This window comes from Girardinichthys multiradiatus, chromosome 9, assembly GCF_021462225.1.
Source record: "Girardinichthys multiradiatus isolate DD_20200921_A chromosome 9, DD_fGirMul_XY1, whole genome shotgun sequence".
NCBI classification, from domain to species: Eukaryota; Metazoa; Chordata; class Actinopteri; order Cyprinodontiformes; family Goodeidae; genus Girardinichthys; species Girardinichthys multiradiatus.
This window is the reverse complement of record NC_061802.1, coordinates 25,684,351-25,707,875: the sequence shown is the minus strand read 5'-3', so window position 1 is coordinate 25,707,875 and position 23,525 is coordinate 25,684,351. Positions and strand designations below refer to the sequence as shown.

Sequence of the window (23,525 nt, the reverse complement as noted above, 5' to 3'; positions counted from 1 at the left end):
CACCAGCTCCCCCGCGACCCACTATGGAATAAGCGGTAGAAAATGACTGACTGACTGACTTTAAAGAATAGAGACTTGGAAGAATGACTTGTGAACATCTCTGCTAATTTGCTCCATGTATGGTTGTTAACCTGTCCAGGATGCACCTTATCTTAAAGATTTTTGACTAAAAGATAAACCATACACAGAAAATGGACTGAAGATCGAGATGCTAAAAATACTCCATCATTCTGCTGTTTTTGTGTTTTATTTTGAGGCTTAAACAATTCAATTAACAAAAACTGTGCATGCAACCCAATTTGACAGTGATTTTCCCTGTTAACCAATTTTTCAGTCTCCGTTCATGATTTAAAAAATATGCCAGCTAACATTAACAAATGTATATATTTAGGAAGGTGGCTAAGAAATTACCCCCAAATTGGTTTAGCTAACTTGAAGCTCCTAGCGGACAGAGGGCCCGGTGGCACCGATTGTATGGCAGCCCCACTTCTGTCAGTCTGCCCCAGGGCATCAGTGTATTCTACCACTATCAGTGTGTGAATGTGTGTATGAATATGTGGATGACTGATTATAGTGTAAAGCAATTTGGAGTCCTCTGAATTGATAAAGCGCTATACAAGTGCCGGCCATTTACCATCTTAAGTGGTTGTTTCTGTTGTAGTGATGAAAATAAGTAACAAAAAATAAAGTAAAAGAAAACAATATTGTTGGAGGTTATAAAGCATTAAAACGTATTAACTATCACAACATAAAATCTAAGCGCAAACAGCCCAGTTTAAAGTTCAAAGCTATAAAGAAACATTTAGAAATGTTTCATGTTTGCAGGTTCCTTTGCTGCTGCTCAGACCTTTGTATGAGAAGAATAGCAACACTGAAATCATGCTGTGAATTTACTGGACACACATACAACCACAGTGATGCCACAGGATGAAAACAGGGAACATGTGCTTGCAACATAAGCACATGTTTGTGTGCGTGAGAGAAGGCCATACAGAGGCATTGAATTTGTTAAAATTCAGTTTTCCTCCGATCAGCCACCCACCATGTACAACACTTGCAAACGAGATGGCAGTGAAACACACAATAGTTGCTCATTTTAAAGTCAGTGTAGAATAAAAAGTAAAATAGCTTTCACATCTTCTGTCTGTGTCAGGCTGACTGGCCTCTCCATTCATTATATGAATAAACTGAATGTTTGTGTGTGAGAGAGAGAGAGGATGCAGGACAAAATCAGAAAGAAGAAACCAGGTGAACCTTCTCCCTTTTAAAGCTCGAGACCTGCTGTCTCTTGACTCTGCTTTTCAAACAGGTGGCCTTTTTGTCATCGTCGTGTGCTGGCTGAGAGCAGCCAGAGAACAGACACGGCATATGGTCTCCTTCCAACCTTTTCCACTGCCTCCTGCGGTGCTCCGTTTCTTGTTTTGAGTGGCTGCAACAAACCGACTGGTCGTCGAGAAGCAGCAGAGCGTGCGTTTGGCCGCTCCTGTGCTAACGTGTGTTTGCTGAACTTTACCGTCACTGCAGGGACAGTGTTCAGGTTGAATATCTTCCACGGGAGCCTTACATAACTCGGTGGATAGGTCAGATGTAAAAGAAATGCTTTGAAACTCAAAGCCCCCCCGAGTGTGTCAAAATGTGCTGTGCAAAATGGCTTTTAGTCACAGTGAGGATGCCTCTGGGCACCTGGGAACTTTCAATATCCGCCTGGACAGCGAACAGTGCACTCCGACGAGGATTATGTGCTCCTTTTTAGCTCCGCATTGACACAAAGTGAATTTGAAAAGTTTTTCGAGGGCATATTGTTTTGTTTTGTAGTATTAAAAATGGAATTGAGCAGATGCTGTCTTCCCTCAAGTGTCCAGCTCGCTGCCAGTGATAATCCTGAGGGGTTCAGGTGCAGGAATCTGTGAATGCCTGTCTGTGTCTGTGTGTGTGTGTGTGTGTGTGTGTGTGTGTGTGTACGGCTGTGTCTTTCATATCTTCTCATGTATATTTTTTGAGTTGTTTGCTTTTCGGATTCCCCTCCACTGTGCTTTTCATCCTTGAACAACACGTCAGTCAGGTGCTCTCTGAGGACTACAGAGTGAGGAAGGAAGAGAGAGGTGTGGGGACAACGGGAAAGAGAAGGAGAGAGAGACAGAATGAAAAAGGGAGGGAGATGGAGTTTTGAAAGACTTCTAACTTCCAAGCTGACTGTCATAGTTGTGCTTGCCAGAGGGGAGAGCACCTTTAAGCATAATGGATGAGTAACGATGTGGAGGGACTACAAAAGCAAAGTAATATATAATAAGCAGCACAGAGTCTGCAGTGCTCTGCCAGCTAACCTACATGAGATTGGGGTGGAACAGAAATTTGGAAGCGCTTAAAATGTCACCAAAGGCCTCGCCTGAAAGGGGCTTCGCCTTTACGGCACGCTGTAATGAGATTTAGACAGAGTGCATGCAGTTGTTGGTTTGGGATGATCGCCTTGACACATGGATTTCCATAGAGATGAGGAACAAAAAACACAAGAGCGATGACTAAATTTAAAGCTGTAGCACAAGCTGCGGCCTTCGAAGAACACAATAAAGCGCAGATCACAGAAACAAGTCGTTGAATCATGTTGCTCCTTCTTTTTTGGTAGCTACCACTCATCCCTTGACCTCTCTCTACCCTTATTAAACCCAAGAGGATGTTTTTTAAATTATTATCCTGCCCTTGATCCTAAAAGAAAATCTAGAAACATACTGTTGTTTGAACACAATGTCCAGTGGTTTGTTTTGTTGCACCACACAGAGCTCAAACATTGGGGTATTTGAGTCCGCATTGACATGCAGCCAGACTTTATTTTGCCAAAACCAACTGCATCCTCGCAGGGATGGATTGTGGAAAAGAAAAGTGCTGTTCAATATCTTGTTTCCTCACAGAGCTCCAAATGCACGCAACACAACTAGTCAAACCCTAATTTTGTTACTTATTAGTGCCCAAGAATCATCAGAGAGCAGCTAAGCTCAATATTTTTCTTTAGTTAAGCTTATAGGTGTCTCCTCTGCTGATCATAATTTGGTAATCAGTGACCAAACCTGAGCTGGAAGAGTAATGGGGTCCTCTGCATGCTTCCTATATCCAGCTCCCTTTTTAAAATGCAGACCAGCTTCTCTGTAGTTACTTCATTATATAGAAATGATAATTATGTCCCCAGTGGAAGCTGGATCTACCAAAATGTACTACAGCCCTCGTTTGGGTCCACGGACAACCCAGTCCCAACTGTCAACAAGATGTATTTACTGAGCCTTGCAAAAGTAATCATGCACCTTATTTTTACATAGTATGTTACAACCACAAACAATAAACTCTATTTGATTTTTATGTAAAAGAACATACACATAGTGCATTATTGTGAGGTGGAAGGATATGTAGATTTTATCATTTTCAAAATTCTTTACAGGTATAAATCTGTAAAGTGTGGCATGCATTTGTTTTCAACTCCCGTTACTCTGATGGCCCTAATTGAAATCCATTGCAAAAACCTTCAGTAGGCCTCCGAGGGATGTTAGAGAACACAAGTGAACAAACAGCATCACGGCATCCAAGGAACACAGCAGACAGGTCAAGAAGGGTTTGCAGAAGTTTAAAGCAGGTTTAGGTTAGAAAACAATATCCAAAGCAGATAGAGCGCCTCACAAAAGTATTACACCTCTTTTCCACATTTTCTGAGGCAGCAACTTCTAAAATTTTAATAGTTTATATTTATTGTTTATTATGTGATAGATCAAGACAAAGTAGTACAAAATTGTGAACTGGAAGAAAAATTGTACATTATTTTCTATTTTGTTTACAAAAATAGAGCATCCCCCCAAAAGCATGGCACAACTGCAAATCTACCAAGACTGACAGGCAAGGAATCCATGGTAAATCTGGAGGAGCTGCAGAGATCCAAAGCTCAGGTATGAGAATCTGTTGATGGCACAGCTTTTTTTCATGCACTTTATGAATCTTTCTGGAAGAGTGACAAGAAAAACAAATATTGCTGGAAGAAAACCTAAAGAAATCATGTTTATAGTTTGCCTTAAGCTATATAGGCGATACAGCTAGCATGTTAAAGAAGGAGCTCTGGTCAGATGAGACCAAAACTGTATTTTTTTAACCTAAATGCAAATCATTACGTGCTGGAAAACCAACACTGCAGATTCAATGAAAACACTATCTAGACTGTGAAACAGAGTGGTAACAAGATCATACTGTGGAGATGCTCTTCGTTTGCAAGGACTGGGAGGCTAAACACGGTGCAATCCTCTTAGAAGGTGCAAAAAGTTAGACTGGGGTGAACGTTTACCTTCCAGCAGGACAATACCCCTAAACATACAATCCAGAGGTACAACAGTTTAGATCAAGTCATATTCATGTGTTAGAATGGCCTAGTCAAAGTCCAGACCTAATTCCATGTAACAATATGTGACAAGACTTGAAAAATTAAGGTTTATAGTCACTTTCGGCCCAATCTGGCTGAATGTAAGCCATTTTACAAAAGAAATTGACAAAAATGTAGTCTCTAGATGTTCAAGGCTGTTAGACATACCATAATGTCCAGGTGGACGGACAGCTCTAGAAAGTACTGTAGTGACTCAGGGGGTCTAAATATAAATGTACACCTCGTTTCAGATTTTTGTGTTGAAAGCCGTGTGTCACTTCAGGATTATCCACTACTTTGTGTAGATCTATCAAAATCAATCCACCTAAATTGAAGTTTGCGGCTTCAATATGACTAAATGGTGAAACGTTCAAAAGGTATGAACACTCACTGTATTTTAATGAAGTATGAGGAATACAAAAATTAATCATCAAATTTGTAAAACTCTTAGCACCCCTCTTAAACACCTCTTGCACAACCTGCACAAGGAATCTTTCAGTCATATTTTTACTTTAACATCACAGGAACATAGGGGGAAGATTGTGGAAATAAAGATGCTTTTAAGCCCTTCAGTCACAACGTAGGGCTCTGAACTTGCACACAAAAAAAGTCATGTTGAGTTAATGAGCACATTAGAGGATAAATGGCCACTTAGTTCTGCAGCAGATTTTCAAGTGTGCTACAGGGAGGTATGGCAGACACGTTTCAGGGAAAATGAACGTTTCACAGTCTAAAACCTTGCAGAGTGGATGGCACATTAGGACTCGACGTAAACACACGAAGAGAGGTTTAATCAAACAGGAGCTGAGCTCAATGTTTAGATGTCCAAAACCAGAAGCAACAAAGTCTTTCCGCATTACTCATTTCCTGCCCTACCTTTGACCGAGGCGTTCGCTTGTGGGAAGCGGAAAAAAGTGACCCCAGCTCAAACTGTCAACTCAGATGGGTTGGTGTTTTTTTTTTCCCTCTCCTTCCCCAGCAAGAGTAAGTGATTTAGTCGACAAAATTCTGGTCAGACGCACAGATTAGTCAGACCCGATCCGGCCAGAAAAACTCTGAGCATCCAACATGCTGATTAGATGAGTCTGTGCGTGATTAAAGATGAAAAGAGACAAGGCAAAGTTTATTTGTTTTCTTTAAAAAGTAATTTGTATTATATTTGTTGTGTAACGATACAGTACAGAGACACAAAACAATCTGTGAAAATACAAAAATACACAAAAGTTAAAAAAAAAAAAACGTGAAAAGAATATTAAATGCGAGAGCTTTTGTAAATATGAGACGGTTTGAGCAGCCTGCAGGGTGATTTTAAACTAGCGGATTTAAACGTTCCCTGAGATGTGGACGGACTAGAAAAAATGCCATAAAAAGACAATTAGAGTCAACTCTTTAAGGGGAAGGGATTTACTTCAAAGCCTTCTAAAATGATGTGGTCAAATGGGCCCAAAAAATGAGAAAAAGAGTCTAGAAGTCATGTAAGAATGAAAAGTTGTTAATTGAAACAGCCTGAAACCACAACAGTCAGGTTCTTTGTGTCCCTTATTGTCAATAATCAAGTGCAGACAGTTTTACTGAGTGTTACTCTGAGAAAATGAAGCATTTGGAGTTTCATCAGTGCTGTTTTCTTTGGCTGAGCTGCTGCAGAAGAAGTTCAAGTTTCAGCAATCCTATCAGGGAAAGCACAGCACTTATTACACGGCTCAATTTCCAATTCTCTCACAGGTACACACACACACACACACACACACACAGAATGCTAAATGAGGCTGCAGCACAGAACAATTTCCCAGTCAGAGTTGGTGATACAAACCAGGATGGACAAAAAGGAAAGGCATCCATTATTATGTGAGCTTAGAGAGGGATGTGTGTAACTGTTTATATGCTCCTTAAAGAGGGAAGAAACAACATGTTTCAGTCAATTAAAGGACTTTGCACTACATGCAAGAGGTGGTTGCCTCCATCACATTAGGAGGAATGAAGTGGCTGCTCGACAGAGGCGAGCTCTAGGCCATTACGCCACCCCGTAGCGGGGAGCTGTAATTGCAGCGGGAGAGCTCAATCAGGCGCTGTCTTTGTGATAATTCCTGTACCTGGACTGGTCTTCCAAGCAGCCAGTCTTTCAGCTGACTGCTTATGGAGAGCCACTTCAGCCCGCAACCAGCCAGGATCTGAATGACCGGCAGTCTCAGGCTTCAACATCTAGACTTCCCTGCTGGTAAAACTTTGCACCTGGTGCCTCACTGATGTTTCCTTGCCGCGATTCTTCCCGGCCAGATGATTTTGCATCCAGAGAGGCGTTCTGAACAATTGACAATGTGCAGCACAAACGCATTCCTTCTTGTTTGTAGTTTTTCCTGTGACTCCCTTACTTTACATCTGTTCTGGTAGCCAGAAACCAGACCATTAGAGTCAACAGCAGCCTTTGGAAACAAACGCCTGGCTTCTCCTCTAAATGCATTTCAGAGCACAGTAGCGGGGGAAAATGCAGGCTAAGCAGGATTACCCGACTGCTGTGCTTCACATGGCGTCACCAAGGCAGATGAGAAAACGGTACAGCGCTTGTTCAGGAATGAGTGCAACACTACTTTTAGAAGAAAAAATACAAACAATCCTCCCTTGTTCCTCTTCAGATGCATGTTCCTTAAATGCTCCCAACAGAGGTTAGGCCTGTGCCTTGGTTTGTTGCGTTTTTAATTAGAGAAAGCAAGAATAAAATGGGTTTTCAAGGCACAGTTGTCACATATACTAACTAAGAATGTAAAGTTTTACATTCATTCATATATAAAACAAGAAGTCAGCTGGAATTTTAAGCTGTTAAGTACAGAAATAGTCTTTGGGCAAACTTGATGAGGAAATGTCAGTACAATAACATCCACAAGCCAACACATGTAGAGTACAAATGTAAGATTGTCACCTTTACAATAGTAAAATAAAAAAAAGGAAATCCAACAATAAGCGCTGACGCAGAGGTAGGACAACAGGAGGTCAGAGGTTCCCGTCATCCAGCATCTTGTTGACCCCGTTGCAGATCCTCTGCACGTGGGCCCTGTAAACCTCAGAGGGCCCGTACAGAGCCGCCAGGAAGTCGCAGTCGGCGAAGTGATTGAACACGTGGTTGACCCGTGAGTGGCTCTTGGCAGTCAGGTGGCGCCGGATGGCCTGGTGCAGGAGCTCACGGCACTCGTTCAAAATGCCGCTCATGATGCGGCGGTCAAAGGTGAAGTCGATCTGGTGGAAGCTGACGGCGGTCATGGCCAGAGTGTGTACCTTCTTCCTGCGGGGAGGAGAGCGAGAGAGGGGCTGTCAGGTTCTACACCAGAGCGGCAGCAAGAGGGGTGCAAAAAATAGAAAGTGCTGTCTTGTGATTTTCTATGAGAAAAACTCACACACACCCCCGCTTTAGTTACAGCACTGTCCTGCACAGCCACACATCTCCATGCTAATATAATCCCTGTTCTCCAGACTGTGCACTTATGTAAGCCTCTGCCTTTTACTGTTTTAGTGGAAAATATACATAGTGATGTAAAAGTCAATTTCATTAAGCTGCTTCCATCAGCACATAAACAAAATCCCGTACACTGCAGTTTTTTCGTATTTGCAAAAAAGTACATCCTTGTTATTTCCCAAGGTTTGTCAACTCCAGACACACAACATCACTTTAAGTCAGAGATGTCCCAGTCAAACAGCCTAATAAATACAAGCCTGAGCATCAAACTGGAGTTAAAAACAAAAACAGAGAATCCCTCATGTGAATGAGGAAGAGGCTGAAGGACCCATTAAGGTTTATTTAATCCAAGACACTTTAAAAGAACGCAAATTAAACACTTTCAACAAATAAATGTCAGATATGTCTAATAACATCGTATCCTAGGGAATCCCAAATTAGGAACCATATCATTGAGCTGGTGCTTCACTAAATAAATCAGCCAGGGATCATGGTGACAACATCTTTACTCATTTTGAAGGTCTGCCCTGTTTAAACCTCAGGTATTTAGTTTGCTGTGCTCCTGACTGTTGAAGAGAGAGTGAGATCCAAAGATGTGTCTAAAGCCTTCAAAAAGATTGTAGCATCTTATCAGTCTGATAAGGGATTTAAAGAGGTCTAACTAAATTTGTGGAGGACATTCAAAACAAACTGCAAACATGTCCAGGTCTGGGCGTCCAAGCAAGTTCAACCTGAAAGCTTAATGCACGATGCCAAAAGTCATCTCCAAAAACCCTAAAATATCTACAGCAGGTTCTTGCTGCTGCTGATATAAACTATAAACAAATAGAAACTCTTTACTCTGAGATTGATTCTTGATGCACCTTTCAGTAAGATAGCGGAAGTCACTATAAAGCAGTTTGTTTTGAAGGTTAATCATATGTAATGAACTGTACTTTTCAAATAACTGGCTTTCAGTTTTATTAAAAGGTCTCAACACAGTTAAGATGTCCCTGCAAAACTCCAGTCCTTGCTGCTCTTTTAATGGCTGCACCTATGAAAAAGAAAAGTCTTCTGGCTTCAGCTAGTGTGTCTTGAACATGCACCCAAAGTCAAACAGGGTTATCCCTGTGGCTCAGTGGTTCAGCTTGCATCAGTTACCAACAGATGAGGAAATAAATGCTGAAGAATCTAGATTTGAAGCTACGACCAAAAACCATATGCATGTTTGCTCCTTTCACTTTGTTAAGTCACGTCCCACAAAGGAAAATCTTTCCTCCCTGTTTTGGTTGGGCTGTCACCGTCCACCAGAGGAGAAATGTTTGCTTGTCCAAAAGATTAACATCACTGCTTCAAACAGATCAGATCTGATTTCAGGTTTAAGAAACAACGGCTAACGTAGTTGTGTTTTTTTATGATTGGGATTGATCCATCCCTGACCTCACTCTTAACCCGCAACAGAAAACTGCCCACTTAAAAATTGTTATTTAATACACTTTCTGCATGTTTGAAAGCACAGAGAATGTCAAATCAATATCCAATTAAATTATATTTTAACTCCCATAATGTCGTAGCTGCAAGGCTGAAAGTCCAGCCTGGTCCCAACAGTTGAGCAGCCTGCTGTCTGTATTTGTCATAATGATGAGACTAGAACTCAAGCCCAGTGGTGTGTGGGGTTAAGATGAAGGTGTAGCTTGGACTATAATATTTCAGTTTGTATTCCACATGTTTTTATTTATATTTACCCTGCAGGAGACCCTTTGTTTACATGTAAGAATGCTCATCTAAAATGTTGCTCACAAAATTCGGGCAAAGCATCATGGGTAACCGGAGATAAGGTGGATAAGCTCCAGTTAATTGTGAGGTCAATAAGAAAATAAAACTGTGTATTATTCATGTTGCAAGAGAGATCCAGAGAGACCTGTAAGTGTGTTTAGCTGATGATTTTTTTTTTTTTTTTACGAAAGTCGATAAAAAGTCGATAAAAAACAGGAATATATCAGTGTTTTTATAAAACCTGCATACTTCCATCACAGAGCAGAGAACACCAGAGCTGAGGCTAAAGGAGAAGGAAGCAGATGAAGCTAAAAATGAACATCGAAGCATTCGGGTAGAAATGTAACACTACAAGCTTTCTTTCTGTGCAAAATACAAGCATACCTTTAAACTGGGTCCTCAGCACTGCAGGAAGGTTTGCAGGCCTGCTGTGCTTCCTGTTCAGACCTGATAAAGTCAATATGCTGATAGGCGTAATGTTAACATTAACGATAAATAATGATATTTATTTTTATTTAAATGACTTTGTTCCATAATGTAAAAAAAAGAAAATATAGTGTGTTGCACAGGTTTATTATTAAAAACCAGTCAACTGCTCTAAGGTCACATGCAGTATTTCTACAGCATACCATATAGAGTGTCTGGCAAAATATATACAGCCTTTCCCACATTTAGTGGTGTTACAAACACAAAAATCTGAGTATTTATCAGGATTTTATATGACAGATCATAAAGTCATGCATAATCGGGAATTGGAATGAAAATTAGAACTTATTTTCTATTTTGTTTACACACTCAAACCCACTGGCCTTATACCAAACTGACAGACTAAGCAAAGAGTACAAAAAAAATCAGAAGCAGCCAAGAAGCCTATGGTAACTGTGGAGGAGCTGCAGAGAATCGCAGCTCGGGTGGAAAAAAGCCATTGCTGACAAACAGCCTTAAAGAATCCTGTCTGGAATTAGCCATAAACCATTTAGGCAACACAGCAACATGTGGAAGAAGGTGTTCTGGTCAGACAAAACCAATTTTGAGCTTTTTAGCCAACACGCAAAATGCTATTTGTAGCAGGAAACCAACTATAAAACATGGTGGTGGAATCGTCATGCTGTGGGGAGGATTTTCTTCAGGATGGACAGGGAAGCTGGTCAGAGTGGAGTGACTTGAGCTAAATAGCCTGAAACCTGGAAGAACAGCCCTAGAGGCTGCTAAAATAATGAGACCAAGCTGGAGGTTCACCTTCCAGCAGGACGATGATCCTAAACATTTGACCATAGCTACAATTAAATGATTTAGTTAAAATTATATTCATGTGGTAAAATTGACCTAAATCCAAACAGGAAAACAATTCAATTTCTAGATCTACAAGCCTGGTGGACGTACCCAAATAATTTACAACTACATCAAAAATACACCGCACAAAAAAGCTGAAAACAAAATTTCATTTTACTTTGTGCCGATATTTCACATTAAATCCCAACAAATAAACATCATGAGAAAACGATCAGAACAAATTCTCATTCAGTGGTTTTTAAAATACAATCTTCCATCTCACCTGAAGTTTTCCACCAGGATCAGTTCCTCACTGTTGAACTGGTTGTTTCTGTAAAGCACTCCCAGCTTCACCACCATCTTGATCAAGTTCTTGATGATTTTCTGAGACTCTTTGCGGTTGCGTGTGTACTCCTTGGTTACGCGGTACAGCTCATCCAACACTTCGCTGCTAGTGTCGTCTATGAAGAGATTAGCCATGCTCTTGGTGGCCATCTTGCTCATTAGCTTCTTCTGTGCCTGGAGGGCCAGGCTCTTGGTGCTGAAGGAGTCCATGGTCAAGTCTGGGTAAGGATGGAGCCAGAGGGACAGAGCACAGAGAAGACAGCAGCAAGGTTAATGGTTACATCCAACAGGAAATAGATCAACTTACAGGACATGACCATAAAAGTGATGTTTGTTCACTGGTGCTCTGGAGTTGACACAAAATTAGCAACTAAAGCAACCTTTCCTTAGACATCCTGTTTGACTGTGCATTACCTTGGCAGCCTGCAATACATGAGGTTATTGCAAATAACATTTACACGGATAGTGTTTTAACTGCGGGGCCAAGAACTGTCTTTTTATCAGATAATGAGCCATGGCAGCTGTCAAATTAGTGCTGGCACCCTTCTGGCTTGGTAGTTAGAGTGTCGTCGTGAGTGTGGGAGTAACGTTGCTCAAAGTACGACCATGCAAAGCAGCCGGTGAAATCTGGACGTCTAGTCAGCCTGAACCCGTCCAGGGAACAAGGCGTACGTGTTTGCATTAAGGTAAGCTGCAGATGCACAGGAACTGATCAGTCTCCGCATGCGTTCGACTTAACTTTATGTGTGACTCTTTGTGTTTGCGTGCCAAGTGAGGTGGCTCAGTGACAGCCTGCGAGCATGTTAAAAGCCCATGAATAGTGGGAGGTCACGGGGGTTGCTGGCTTTCACAGCAGGTTTACACATTCCTCTTTTCAGAGGAATAAAATAAAATTAATCTATTTTCCTTTCTAACCTTTACGAATCTCCCAGTATCACCTTGTAGTATGTGGGAAAAAAAAACCAAGATGTATCTTTTTTTTTCCTCTAACAGTCTGATTTTCATTTACAGCACAGGAGAGTGAATGAGCAGCTGTACGATGAGCTTAATTTTAAGAAGGCATGTTTATACATATACCATATCAACAGGATCTGCCTACAGCGTTAATTTGACATTTAAACTCTGCAAGTATGACCACAAGTCCATGCACATGTCTCAATACAGGTGCATCTCAATGAATTAGATAATCATTAAAAAGTTGGGTTATTTCTGTTATTCAAACAGTAAAACTCACAGTATATAGATCCAAAACACAAAGTGATCTAGGTCAAGAGTTTGTTTCTGTTCATTTTGATGATTATGGTTTACAGCTAATGCATAAGACCAATAAAAAATATATTTTTTCAGAAATGTTACATACATGTTATTTTTTTTCCTCAATGAGGTACTACGGACTTTACAGTCAGAGAGTCACTGACATTCTTCTCATGGAAAATAACCACAAAAGATTCAGAGAGTGCTGCATCCAAGCATACTGATGGAAAATTGAGTGGAAGAAAAAAAAAGTGGAAGAAAAAAAAAGTGCACAAGCAATGGGGATAAAGGCATTAGGAGGTTTCAAGAGCAACCACAGAGTAGAATCCAGGACATGGACTGTTGCATTTCACGTGTTAGGAAACGTTTAAAACCAGAGACAAAGTCAGAAGTGTCTTACCTGGGCTACGGAGAAAAAATGATTGGACTGTTGCTCAGTGGTCCACAGATGAAAGCAAATTTTCAGTCAGTGATGATTTGGCGAGCCATATAATCTGCTGGCGTTGGTTGACGATGTTTTAGCAAACCCAAAGTGAATGAAGTCATCTGTCATGAAATGTAACAGCACTTCATGCTTCCTTCTGCTGACAAGCTTTATGAAGATCCTGATTTCATTTTCCAGCAGGACTTGCCACCTGCCCAGACTGCCAAAGGTACCAATACCTTATTTAATAACCATAGTGTCACTGCGCTTTATTAACAAACTAGAACATTGTCAAGAAGACGATGAGAGACAGCAGATCCAATAATCTAAACAAGCTGGAGGTCTCATTAAAGCAACCAGAGCTTCCTGAACACCTCAGCAGAACCACAAACTGATTACCTCCATGCCATGCTGCACCGATGCAGTATTTGATGCAAAAAGAGCCCTGACCAAGTGCAGATACTGTATACAGTATGGACTTACTTTTCATTAGGCTCACATTTCTGTATTAAAACATCTTTAAAATAAATGGCCCAATGTAATGTACATTTTCTGAAAAACTGTCTTTGGGTTTCCATTAACTGTAAGCTAACAAAACAGAAAAAAGTGCTTGAAATATTTCACTTTGCATGTCAGAAGCATATAATTGAGTTTCAGTTATTGAATCGAATTACTGAAATAAACAAACTTTTTAATGACATTGTAATTGATCGAGATGCACCTGTAAACCTTAAAATGATGTGACTAAACAGTGTATAGCCTTTAGTTTTGAGCTCTCAACCTTACTGAACTACCATAAAACGGCAACATTACCACACCCATGTGGGGAGCATATAGTAATGATATTTAATCTCCAGCCGAGCTCCACCAACTTAGAAAATGAATGCAAATATTCAATAAGTACATTCTGTGTGCAAGTAGCTGCCCAACTACTTACTGAGATGCATTTTGTAGCTTTTTGCCTCCAACTTTCCATCTGCAAGTTTTAATCATGTTTATTTATGGTTGCGTGCATGGCATTACAAACCAGTCCATAAGAAACATCAGCAATGGGCTGTGTAGTTATTGAAAGGGATAGGTCAGATTTTATGAATGAGGTTTCTGTATTTATCAGTAGTGGGTACCTTATCTGTGGTAAACAGAAGTTTTATCAAGGGGATTTTGCAGAAAGAGATACATTCACATAGCAAATGCAGCTCAGTTAGTTTGGGTGGATTTAAGCCAACTCATCTCAAACAATAAAAAACAAACATCCAACACTATATCATATAGACACTTTCTACACTTTGGCATGAGAGGATTGTTAAGTTCCCTCGACCTGAGCAGCATCCGTGCCACTAGACTGCCGAGGATACTGATAATGTGATAATATCAGTCTGGCTGATATGATGTAGAGAGGGAGAACTCTGCAGAAAAGAGGGCAGAGAGAGAAAGAGACAATGCTACTGTGGAAACTCAAGAAGGAATGCAATCTGCCTGGTGGTGCTGATCCGAACTGTGTTATGCTGTCATCACAGTCTGACTGCTATTGCTGCCCTGAGTGGAAAGAGACCAGGACACAACCTCACGGTCTATTACACTGGGATACCAGTACTTCACTGGGTCTGTATCATAGAACATTCACCAACTCCCTCAACTCCTACATTCTGCTGCTTTACAGACCTTTTTTATTTCCTAAAACATGTTATGCTTCATTATACAACTAGCATCCCAACATGTACTACAGGTACAAGCCTTCTGTGTAGAGTGATTTTATGATAACAATAACCATTCATGGGAACCCCGGGATAGTTTCTTTTTAACATTCTATATTATTTGACAACAATGAAACAAAGAAGAACACAAATAGTAACAAATGACTTTTAGAAAACACTAAAGAACCTATCTCACCTGTCCCAAGATACCAAATGTGAAAAAAATCCTTTTCTCCACAGACAAACAATGAGTAAATACATAAAAAAGGGCTTCCATCATCATGGGCAGATTTAGGTTTAAAGTAATATTTAACTTTTATCAACACGTGTCTACTGCCTGAAAGTGATATCAACATTTTGGAGTGGCCCAAACAGAGTACCAACCTAACAGAGAGTCTGTAGAGGGAGCTAAAGATTAGGGTGATGTTAAGGAGGCCTTCCAACTTCAAAGGTTTGGATCTCTCCCCCAAAGATAAACCATCAAAATACCAGTGGAAACATGCAAAAAGCTGGTCAGCAATTAAAAGAAGAGTCTTACTTCAATTTAAGGAGAATAAACCTCCAAGCTAAGTGCAAAAAGCAACTCACCATGTCTTATGAGGTTCTCAGAAGGACCAGCACAACCACAGAAATCAATAAACCCAGGCACAGTGTAAACCATTTACCCACACTATTGTTCCTAAACCTGCAAATTACCAGTCATCTGTCCTGGCATCTTCACCTCACCACATCCTTTTAGACTGGGGAGAACTTTCATAAATTAGCGACTCCCATCCTGTTGTTTACAGTGGGATTTTGACATTGCCCTTTTGGATCTGTAAAACTCTGGCAGATTTGTCCATAGGATTGAAGTAATTTGTAAAAGTGACATGCTATGATTTCCCAGAGGAAAAGCTGACAAAAATCATAGAATTTATATCATGTTCTCAACAGTCCTGAAGCAAAAACATGTTAGGTGTCATAAAACGCAAGCTAAAAATAAAAAGTATTCATTGTGAAGAAGGTGATTTTGGCTTGAAGTGTGCATATCTTGTTTTGGAACTGCAACTGAAACTTACAGTACATCCGCTCCTTTGTTACGTAAATAATGCCTAGCCAAGAGTGAGAAATTTTGGGGAAGTGACGAAATCCCCACAGAAATAAAGGAAACACTTCTACACCTCAGGGGAACACAAAAAAAATACATCAGACTCCAGTCAGATCAGATTTCCTTCCTTTCATAGTCTGAGATGGGTGATTTATTGCGAAATGCCACTGCAAAAAATAAAATCTAAAACCTAAGAAGCTGTATTTAGGTAAGTGTCCCACTGACATCATAATAGAGCATTAATCTTTATGTCCGCACATGAAAGGAACCCTAAAGATTAATTGAGCATATGCCCAAAAGGCCAGCTGTCTCTTGCAGGGCCGTAACTACAAATCCAAAGCAGGAAACAAAAAAAAAGGAGCTGTGAGATTTCCCTGCTGGGTAAGTTGTGATTTTTTTCACTGTTGATGGAAGTAGAAACAAGGCAGTGAATGACTTTCATTCCTCTCTTTCGCTTCGTCTGCAATGCCTGTCTAAGCATATCAATAAGACTCCTTGGAGAGCGTCAGCAGGATGCCTCCCAGAGAGGAGACACACGAAAAGAGGGCGAGCAAAGACTGAAGCAGGGAGGTGAAGAGAGGGTGGAGGTGTGTTGCACGTCAATACCGATGCGTAGAAAACGTGGGAGCTGAATGAGAACTCATTTACAGAGCATTCTGAAGCTGGATGTAGTGCTGGCCTCTTCTTGCGGCGGCTGCTGGACGTGTCTCTGCTTTAGCTGATGAAGAAGGATCGCTGACAGATCCCCCATCCACCGCTTCAACATTGTCCCAACTACCTGCCTGAGCTGCAATCATCCTCTGATGCAATGTGTGTGAAATGTAAAACAAAGAAAGAGACACACTAATGACTGGACTGAGAGAAAAAAAGATCAGAAATCTTTGTCTCTATTTAAGCGACAGGCGCTCAGCCAGTCTGGTCAGCCTTGAGAGCAGAATCACGCTTCAGAACAGCAAATAAAAAGGAGTCTGCTTTCACGCCTCCCTGTTTTCCTCCTTCTGATAGACATGTATCAGTTTTGAGAAGTGCTGATGGATAATGGACCACTTTCTTAGATTGGAGAGAAATTTCATGGTGCTCATTAAATTCCACTCTCGTCAGGGACCGGAGCCATCATACCTTGTCAGCCGTGTAACCTGCCGGTGAGCTACAGAAAAACAGAGGCAGAGGAGAAAGAGAGGAGAGGAGGAGTGTTTGCCTGTCAGGGTTTGTGTATACAAGCAGTTCAAATATGGAGGGTTGTGTGCAAGTGGAGCCACTGAAGAGAAACATTGAGGGGGAATGTCAAGGTTTTGCTAACCACGCTGTTATTATTAATAATACAGAATGAAATCCAGTGATCTCCAAAGAAGAATCACTCTTTAACATTATTGCTCTAAAAAAGAAAAAAAAGGAGAGCTGCGCAAATGCTCAGCCAACCCGAGAGATTTCAGCTTTCAAACGGCTTTTACTAAGCTCTAAAATCTTAATTAGCTTCTATGGGCCTTGCCTCGTTTGCAGCCATTTCTTTTAGGGAAAGTCGGAAAATTTAAAGGTTCATAAAACCAGACTCCTCCACCTTCGTCTCAAGAATCTGTAATGCGATACTCCAAGCAGCTGCCAAAAGTGAGAGAATGTTGATGCTCGGTAAAAGCTCATGAATGATAGAAAGCAAAGTGCTTTCGTTTAGTTGCATGGTTAAAAAAAACATAACATGAAAGGTGGAGGTGATGCTCTTAAGAAAACCTAAAAGGAAAATTATTAGTAGGGATTCTGTTATGTTGAAAAATATATATATATATCCCAGTCCTACACAAAACATTTTAGAGGGAGCAAGAAAAATGTGTTATGACTTGCGGCTACTGCAGTATTTGTTTTACTACCAACATATAGGCAAAGATTTGGGGAGTATATAGGTGGCTTCAGAGAGTCCAAGAGTGTCCATCAAGCTCCAGGGAAGTATACTGCCACCACAGCATAACTTGCTCAACATCAGCATCAGGAGTGCGTGTATCTGTGTGCACAATCAGACCAAGATATTTGGACGGCCTTGTGACAAGAAGAGCAGCAAAGAGGTCCCACTTGGTTAAGAACAGGGACAGACTGAAATTCCACATGAAATACAAGAAAACTGGGTAATGTTAATATTTTTGATGAATCCTTTGTCCATTTGTTTGGGATTTCTGGGAATCATTTATCCAGAGCTGAAAGGGTGAGCACTGCCATGAGCCCTGTGTCCTGCCAAAGGAGAAGCCTCCTGATACGATCCGTGTGTGTGGTTGGTTCTCATCCAGAGGGAGCGGGTTTACTCTCTGCCATAACACAGCAAGGAATAAACAGGTGTATCAAAACCTCCTGCAAGAACAATTTCCTCCAACACCTGCGGGCAATATTTGCACCATGTAAAAAGGTCGGAGCACCACGTAGAAAGGTTGGAGAGCCATGTAAAAAGAAAAACGTTATTAAGTGGATAAAACATCATTACACTGGCATATTAGACCCATGGGCAAAAAATAAAAACTAAATCTCCCTAGATCTTAAACCCACTCAGAACCTGATGTCACTCCCCAAACGTGGGGGAATGAGCTTGAACCAACCGATCGTGATCAATTCAAAGTACTAATAAAACCAGAATGGGTCATCAACACTCAGGACAAGGTCCAGATGCTGATATTTGGTGTTTAAGAATATTGTTGTATTGTGTATATTGACTCTTCATGAAAATTGTGATGGAATTCATAAAAAATGTTTGTAATTATTCTTTAATCACCTGAAAATATATCAAAGAAACATGGAAAACAAATCTAAACTCAGGGAAACTACAAAAATACATCTATAATGACTATCAAAACCTTTGGTCATGACTTTACTAATGCTTCCATTAACACATGGGAATATCTTTTTTCTTCAATATCTTCACATTCTGCCTGTTACCAAACTTTCCAATAACATCTAAACAGTCTCTACACATTTATGTGTTTTTCAAGATTCAAGTTTCCAGAGCTCCCAGTGCCTAATACCCAGTTTTAAAACATAAAATACTAAATTTCATTAATTAATGGCAGTGGGCAGGATTTAAATATGGTACCTGGAAAATCCACTGACAGACAAAAGGGGTAGAAAAGGTGGAACAACTTTCTCTATAGAAGGAAGGAAGGAAGGAAGCTCAAACAAAATGGGTTAAGTACAAAAATAAAAAGGCAATATGTAGCTATAAAATGGGGGGAACTGATTAGGGACAGGAGAACTGAACCTGAGCCAAGTCCATTCTCCCTACACTAAGACCCTTCAGTTAGACTTCAACTAAGCACAACAGAACATTAGGTGCTAACAATTCATACAGTCACCCTGAGGATCTTACACATGTGGAGCCATCGGGTTATACATTTAGGCAACTGTTAAATGAATGTCCTCCGAAAATCATATTTTATTCACTGAACTTGTCACTTCTGCGTGTCACTGCAAAGACCTGTCACATCCCTGTTACTCCCAATGAAAGAAAGCTTAATACTCCATGTAAACATGGTTTTAGAAATAAATCTGTGGACTTGCGTGGCTGTAAAGCAGGAAAGTGGTGAGCACCAAATCTTAAATGGGCTGTGAAGTGCAGTGGTTGCAGACAGCAAAGCCTGACATGGTGTCTCCACGGCATTTAGAGAGGCAACATTTTACCAGATCTAAAGCAAAACAAGACATGACAGGAGAAAGCGCTGCTCAGCAATGTGGCAGAGAATACAAGGCACGCTGATCAACGCAAACAAACATCTGCACCCTTACACACTTACACCGAAGGGCCTGGGTGCCAAGAGCTCAATACTTCTAACGAGAGCAGTTAGACGAGCTGCAAACACAGTCGCCTCCAAGCAGCCGACATCCCCTCACTCAAAAAGACATAGCGGCTCAGCAGAGGTGACTCATGGAAATGAAGCCAGATCTCACACAATGTGTGATGGATGTCTTGTGACAGTGCATGAGCTCAGGTAATGGAAGCAGGGACTCTGTCGCCCTCATGCAGGTACAGACAGCCCTGTCAAGTCAGTGTGAAAGCCTAACTGAGGAATGGAGCCTAAAACAGACTGCGACGACAATAAAATAACGTATCCACCCTCCCTCAGTGCATCAGGAAGGTTTCGAAGCTAGGCAAAAAGGAACTGAATTATCTGTAATTAATTTGAGGCGTCTGAGTTTCAATGCAGATAAAGCGGATATTTGCATCGGGGACACCTTGCATGTCACTTCAGTATATTTGGATTAAATTCATCAGCTGCAGCATTCAGTCTTTCATAAGGCAGCTGCTTTTGGCCTTTTAGAGCAATGCAGTAAATAGAGGATCAACAAATTTTTTTTTTTTGTTTATTTAAAGATATTTTTTCGGCACCAGTGGCCTTTATTTTTGACAGTAGGCAGACAAGAAAGAGGGGTAGAGATTCGGCAAATGTCGCCGGGTCCAGGACTCGAACCCAGGACGGCTGCTTTGAGGACTGTAGCCTCTGTGTTTGGTTGCACGCTTAACCCCTACACCATCAGCGCCGCACCCAAGGATCAACAAATTTTAAAAGGACTATAGAGTTACCAAGTGTAGATAATAAAAAAATACTTACTGTTGTCATCACATAGAGATAAAATGTTTTAAAAGATGTCAAGCTAAAAAATCCAACATGGAATCTCCTCCCTGACCAAGACGTTCATTTGATATTGAGGTTTCCTTTGGTTATTGTGCTAAAACTGCCCAGAGATCAACATCATGTAGTTTGCAATGAGGCAGAAAGCCACAGGTTGGGGAATAACATAAATCAGTACTTTAAAGACGACAGTAAGAAGCCTTGCTTGTCACATGTTCATCATCACCATCCAGGGTTTATTACAGATCAGGGGGATAAGAAACGCTGTTATTTTGTTAGAGAATCCCAGTAAAAATGTAAGAGTCCATTGAGTAGTGAACATAAAACTAACCCCATCACTCGGAGGCTAATCCTCTAAATTATGAATTGGTTGAAGCAATAATGCATGTTAACCAATCTTTAAGGACACATCAGAGACAGCACCCAAATGTAGGTTTTATGTAAATGAGCTTTTCTTCCACTACCCAACCTCCACTTCATTAATTAGTGTGAGTGCAGTTAGAGTTTCATTGCAGGTCTAAGAAACTAAAATCTAAAAGTCTTCTTCATAGAGTTCAGGAAGAATGTTTATATTTTATAAGTTTATATTTATGCCGTTGGTAGATGCTTTTATCAAAAGCGACTCAGAAATGAGGATATAACAATCCTGTTAACATTAAAGCCAACAATAAACTACTTAGAGAGAAGACCTCTAGTCAGGTTTTATCAAATTGACAGTGTAGAAATAGGGTGCAGGCATATAGGGAGGTGCAGAAAGAGCCAGTGCAGTAAAGAGGGTAGGGAGGCACAGGGTATGAGATGTTCTCTGGAGAACTGGGTCTTCAAGAGTTTCTTGTCATCAGTGTTCTGGTAGCACTTGGAAGGTCATCATCATGAAATTCCACCATTGTGGAATGACACCAGAAAACAGTCTGGATTGTCTTGAGTGGTGTAGGCGCTGTTGGCCGATGATCTCGATGATCCGAATCATGATGTAAGCCTTTGCGGGAGCATTTAAGTAGATGGAAGCTGTTCCATTAAGCTCTTTGTAGGACAACATCAGTGACTTGAATTTGGTGCGGGCGGCTAATGGGGTTCAGGTGAACTCAACAAACAGAGGGGGGAGGTGTGCTCTTATAGACCAACTTAAGACCAGACCTGGACGATCTGCAGAAGTGTCACAACACAGGTTGGGAGGCCAGTTAGGAGGACAATGGAGTAGTCAAACCAGGAGATGACCAGGAGGTGGGTGGGTGGGTTAGGTACGTCCTGATTTTTCTTATGTTTAACAATGCGAAACAGGAGGATCGAGCAACACAGGTAACATTATCTTTAAAGGTCATCTGGTCATCGATCATGAGACCCAAGTTTCTAGCTACCTATGACAAAGCAAGAGATAGGGATCAGTTTGGATAGGAAGACATGACACAGTATGCATCCTTATTAATGTATTGATGCAGCTTCATTGCACCGTTTGGGTCTTTCCATTTCTAACCAGCATGGCAAGTTTTTAATAGAGATGCACCAGTCAATAAGCCAGAGACAGGAATGTGCAAAGTTTCCTTGGACTGATCAGTGTAACAGGACACTTGCTTGTAAATGCTTGATAAAACTTAATCATCATAGCAGCAGTATCCAATATTTTTCAAGCTGGGAGTATTGAGCAGAATCAAAGATAAACCCTCTACATCAACTCAACTCAGCTGTCAGAGACGATAAGGCTGAGGAGTGACAGGTGAGAAATGACAGGAAGCTGGAAACAGACAGCTTGAAAGATGCCGATAAGAGTCAGCATTAACAGGACGGCAACACAAAAATATAAAAAATGCCTGGGCCACCACAACTTAGAAAACAAAAAGCTTTGGCTGGGACCGTGGAACTTCCCATGACAGCATAACAATTGATTGGTTGATGGCAGCAGAAAATGTCACGACTGTCATATTCCTCAGGGATTTAGTAGTCATGTGGACTGGAGCACTGTGACCCCATCAGAGACAACTCCTTCAGAGCAAATTCTCCCTGCTTTAGGCTGGAGGAGATCACAGAATCAGAATCATGCAACACTGCAACAACAAACAGAAAATCTCTATAATCCACTCATGGTTTCAGTCATTGACATTCAAAAGCAGGGGTTGTGCGGTTGTCCACCTATTTACCATCTAACAGGTTACCAGTTTGACCTGGGCCAGTGACCTTTACAGCACGTCTGCCTCCATTTACCCATCAACATCATTTCTCTCCGTAAAAATGTAGTAGGTACATTGAATGAGGCAATATATTTAACCAATTAAACAGAAAAAAAATGATTTAAAACTTTATCTTTAAACACGTGGAAAAATTTGCATTTATACAACAGCGTTTTTGCAGCAGTAATTGAAAGACCCCAAGATATACGAGTCAAATTATCAAAGAGTCTTATCAAAAGAGTAAACATGCTAATGTTAGCCTAGCCTTCCAGTAAACTGCTCCAGATGAAAACATGATCGGGAGATGAAGATGTGAATCTACTGAAGACTGTAGAAGCATTCAGACTGAGTTTCATTTTAAGTTATTTAACAGAGTTTCAAAATATAAGCCTGCATGGGGGAAGCCCCTAAATTCATGATTGTTTTCAGTGAATAGTTGGTTGGGAAATCCCTTACTGCATTTTGTCAGGGGTGAGGCCTCAACTACCTTACAATACTATTTGTTCTATGTGTAATCTGAATGGGATGTTGGTCATCCAGAAGCGGATGTCAGCTGAGCTCACCCTTAAATACAGAACAGCACAATGCACTGGATAAGGTGTCCGCATATGAGCAGATATCCTGTTTCCAGTCGAGCATCATAGAACCATATTACCTTACAACAATGGCAGCCCTTAAAGACAAAGGGTCAGCACCTTTTCCCATTGCTAGCACGCAACCTGGCTAGAAATGATGGAGTTGGATAGGGAGGAGATTACTTGCTCCTTCTGTCGACTACTTCAGTTAGAGCTGCAACATTTCATGGTATTTGCAGGTCCCATCACCTAAATTTGTAATTTAAATGACTGCATCTAAAAAAAAAAAAAATCCATAAACGTATTTTAGAAAATTAAGAGGCACTGCCGTCTAAGATATGCTCCTGAAACCATACCTCTAAGGTAATAACCATGCATTCCAGATATTATCTGTCCATCTCCTTCTTAATCATCATCAAGTATTTCAGTTTTACTGGTGATCTTGCATTCTCAGTGACACTCAGACAATAGAAAGCAGCAGAATTACAAGAAACTCCTTTAAACAGCCCTGAATCCAA

At 40.8% G+C, this 23,525-nt stretch overlaps 1 protein-coding gene across 2 annotated transcripts in view; it reads right to left on the bottom strand.

Annotated features, from left to right (window-relative positions):
• Positions 1–5,520: 5,520 nt before the first annotated feature.
• Positions 5,521–23,525, bottom strand: part of tnfaip8l1 (tumor necrosis factor, alpha-induced protein 8-like 1) — a 28,648-nt gene continuing 10,643 nt past the window's right edge. Inside the window, exons 2-4 of one of the 2 annotated variants that reach the window (XR_007039674.1) lie at positions 11,146–11,425; positions 7,305–7,664; positions 5,521–6,057 (exon numbers count right to left, since the gene is read on the bottom strand). Coding sequence is in view for 1 of the 2 variants with exons in the window: in XM_047375040.1 (XP_047230996.1) it covers positions 7,376–7,664; positions 11,146–11,417 (561 nt within the window). In the remaining variant the exon portion in view is untranslated. Of the gene's footprint in view, positions 7,665–11,145; positions 11,426–23,525 lie in introns of both variants that reach the window. The other variant, XM_047375040.1, reaches the window with a different exon arrangement.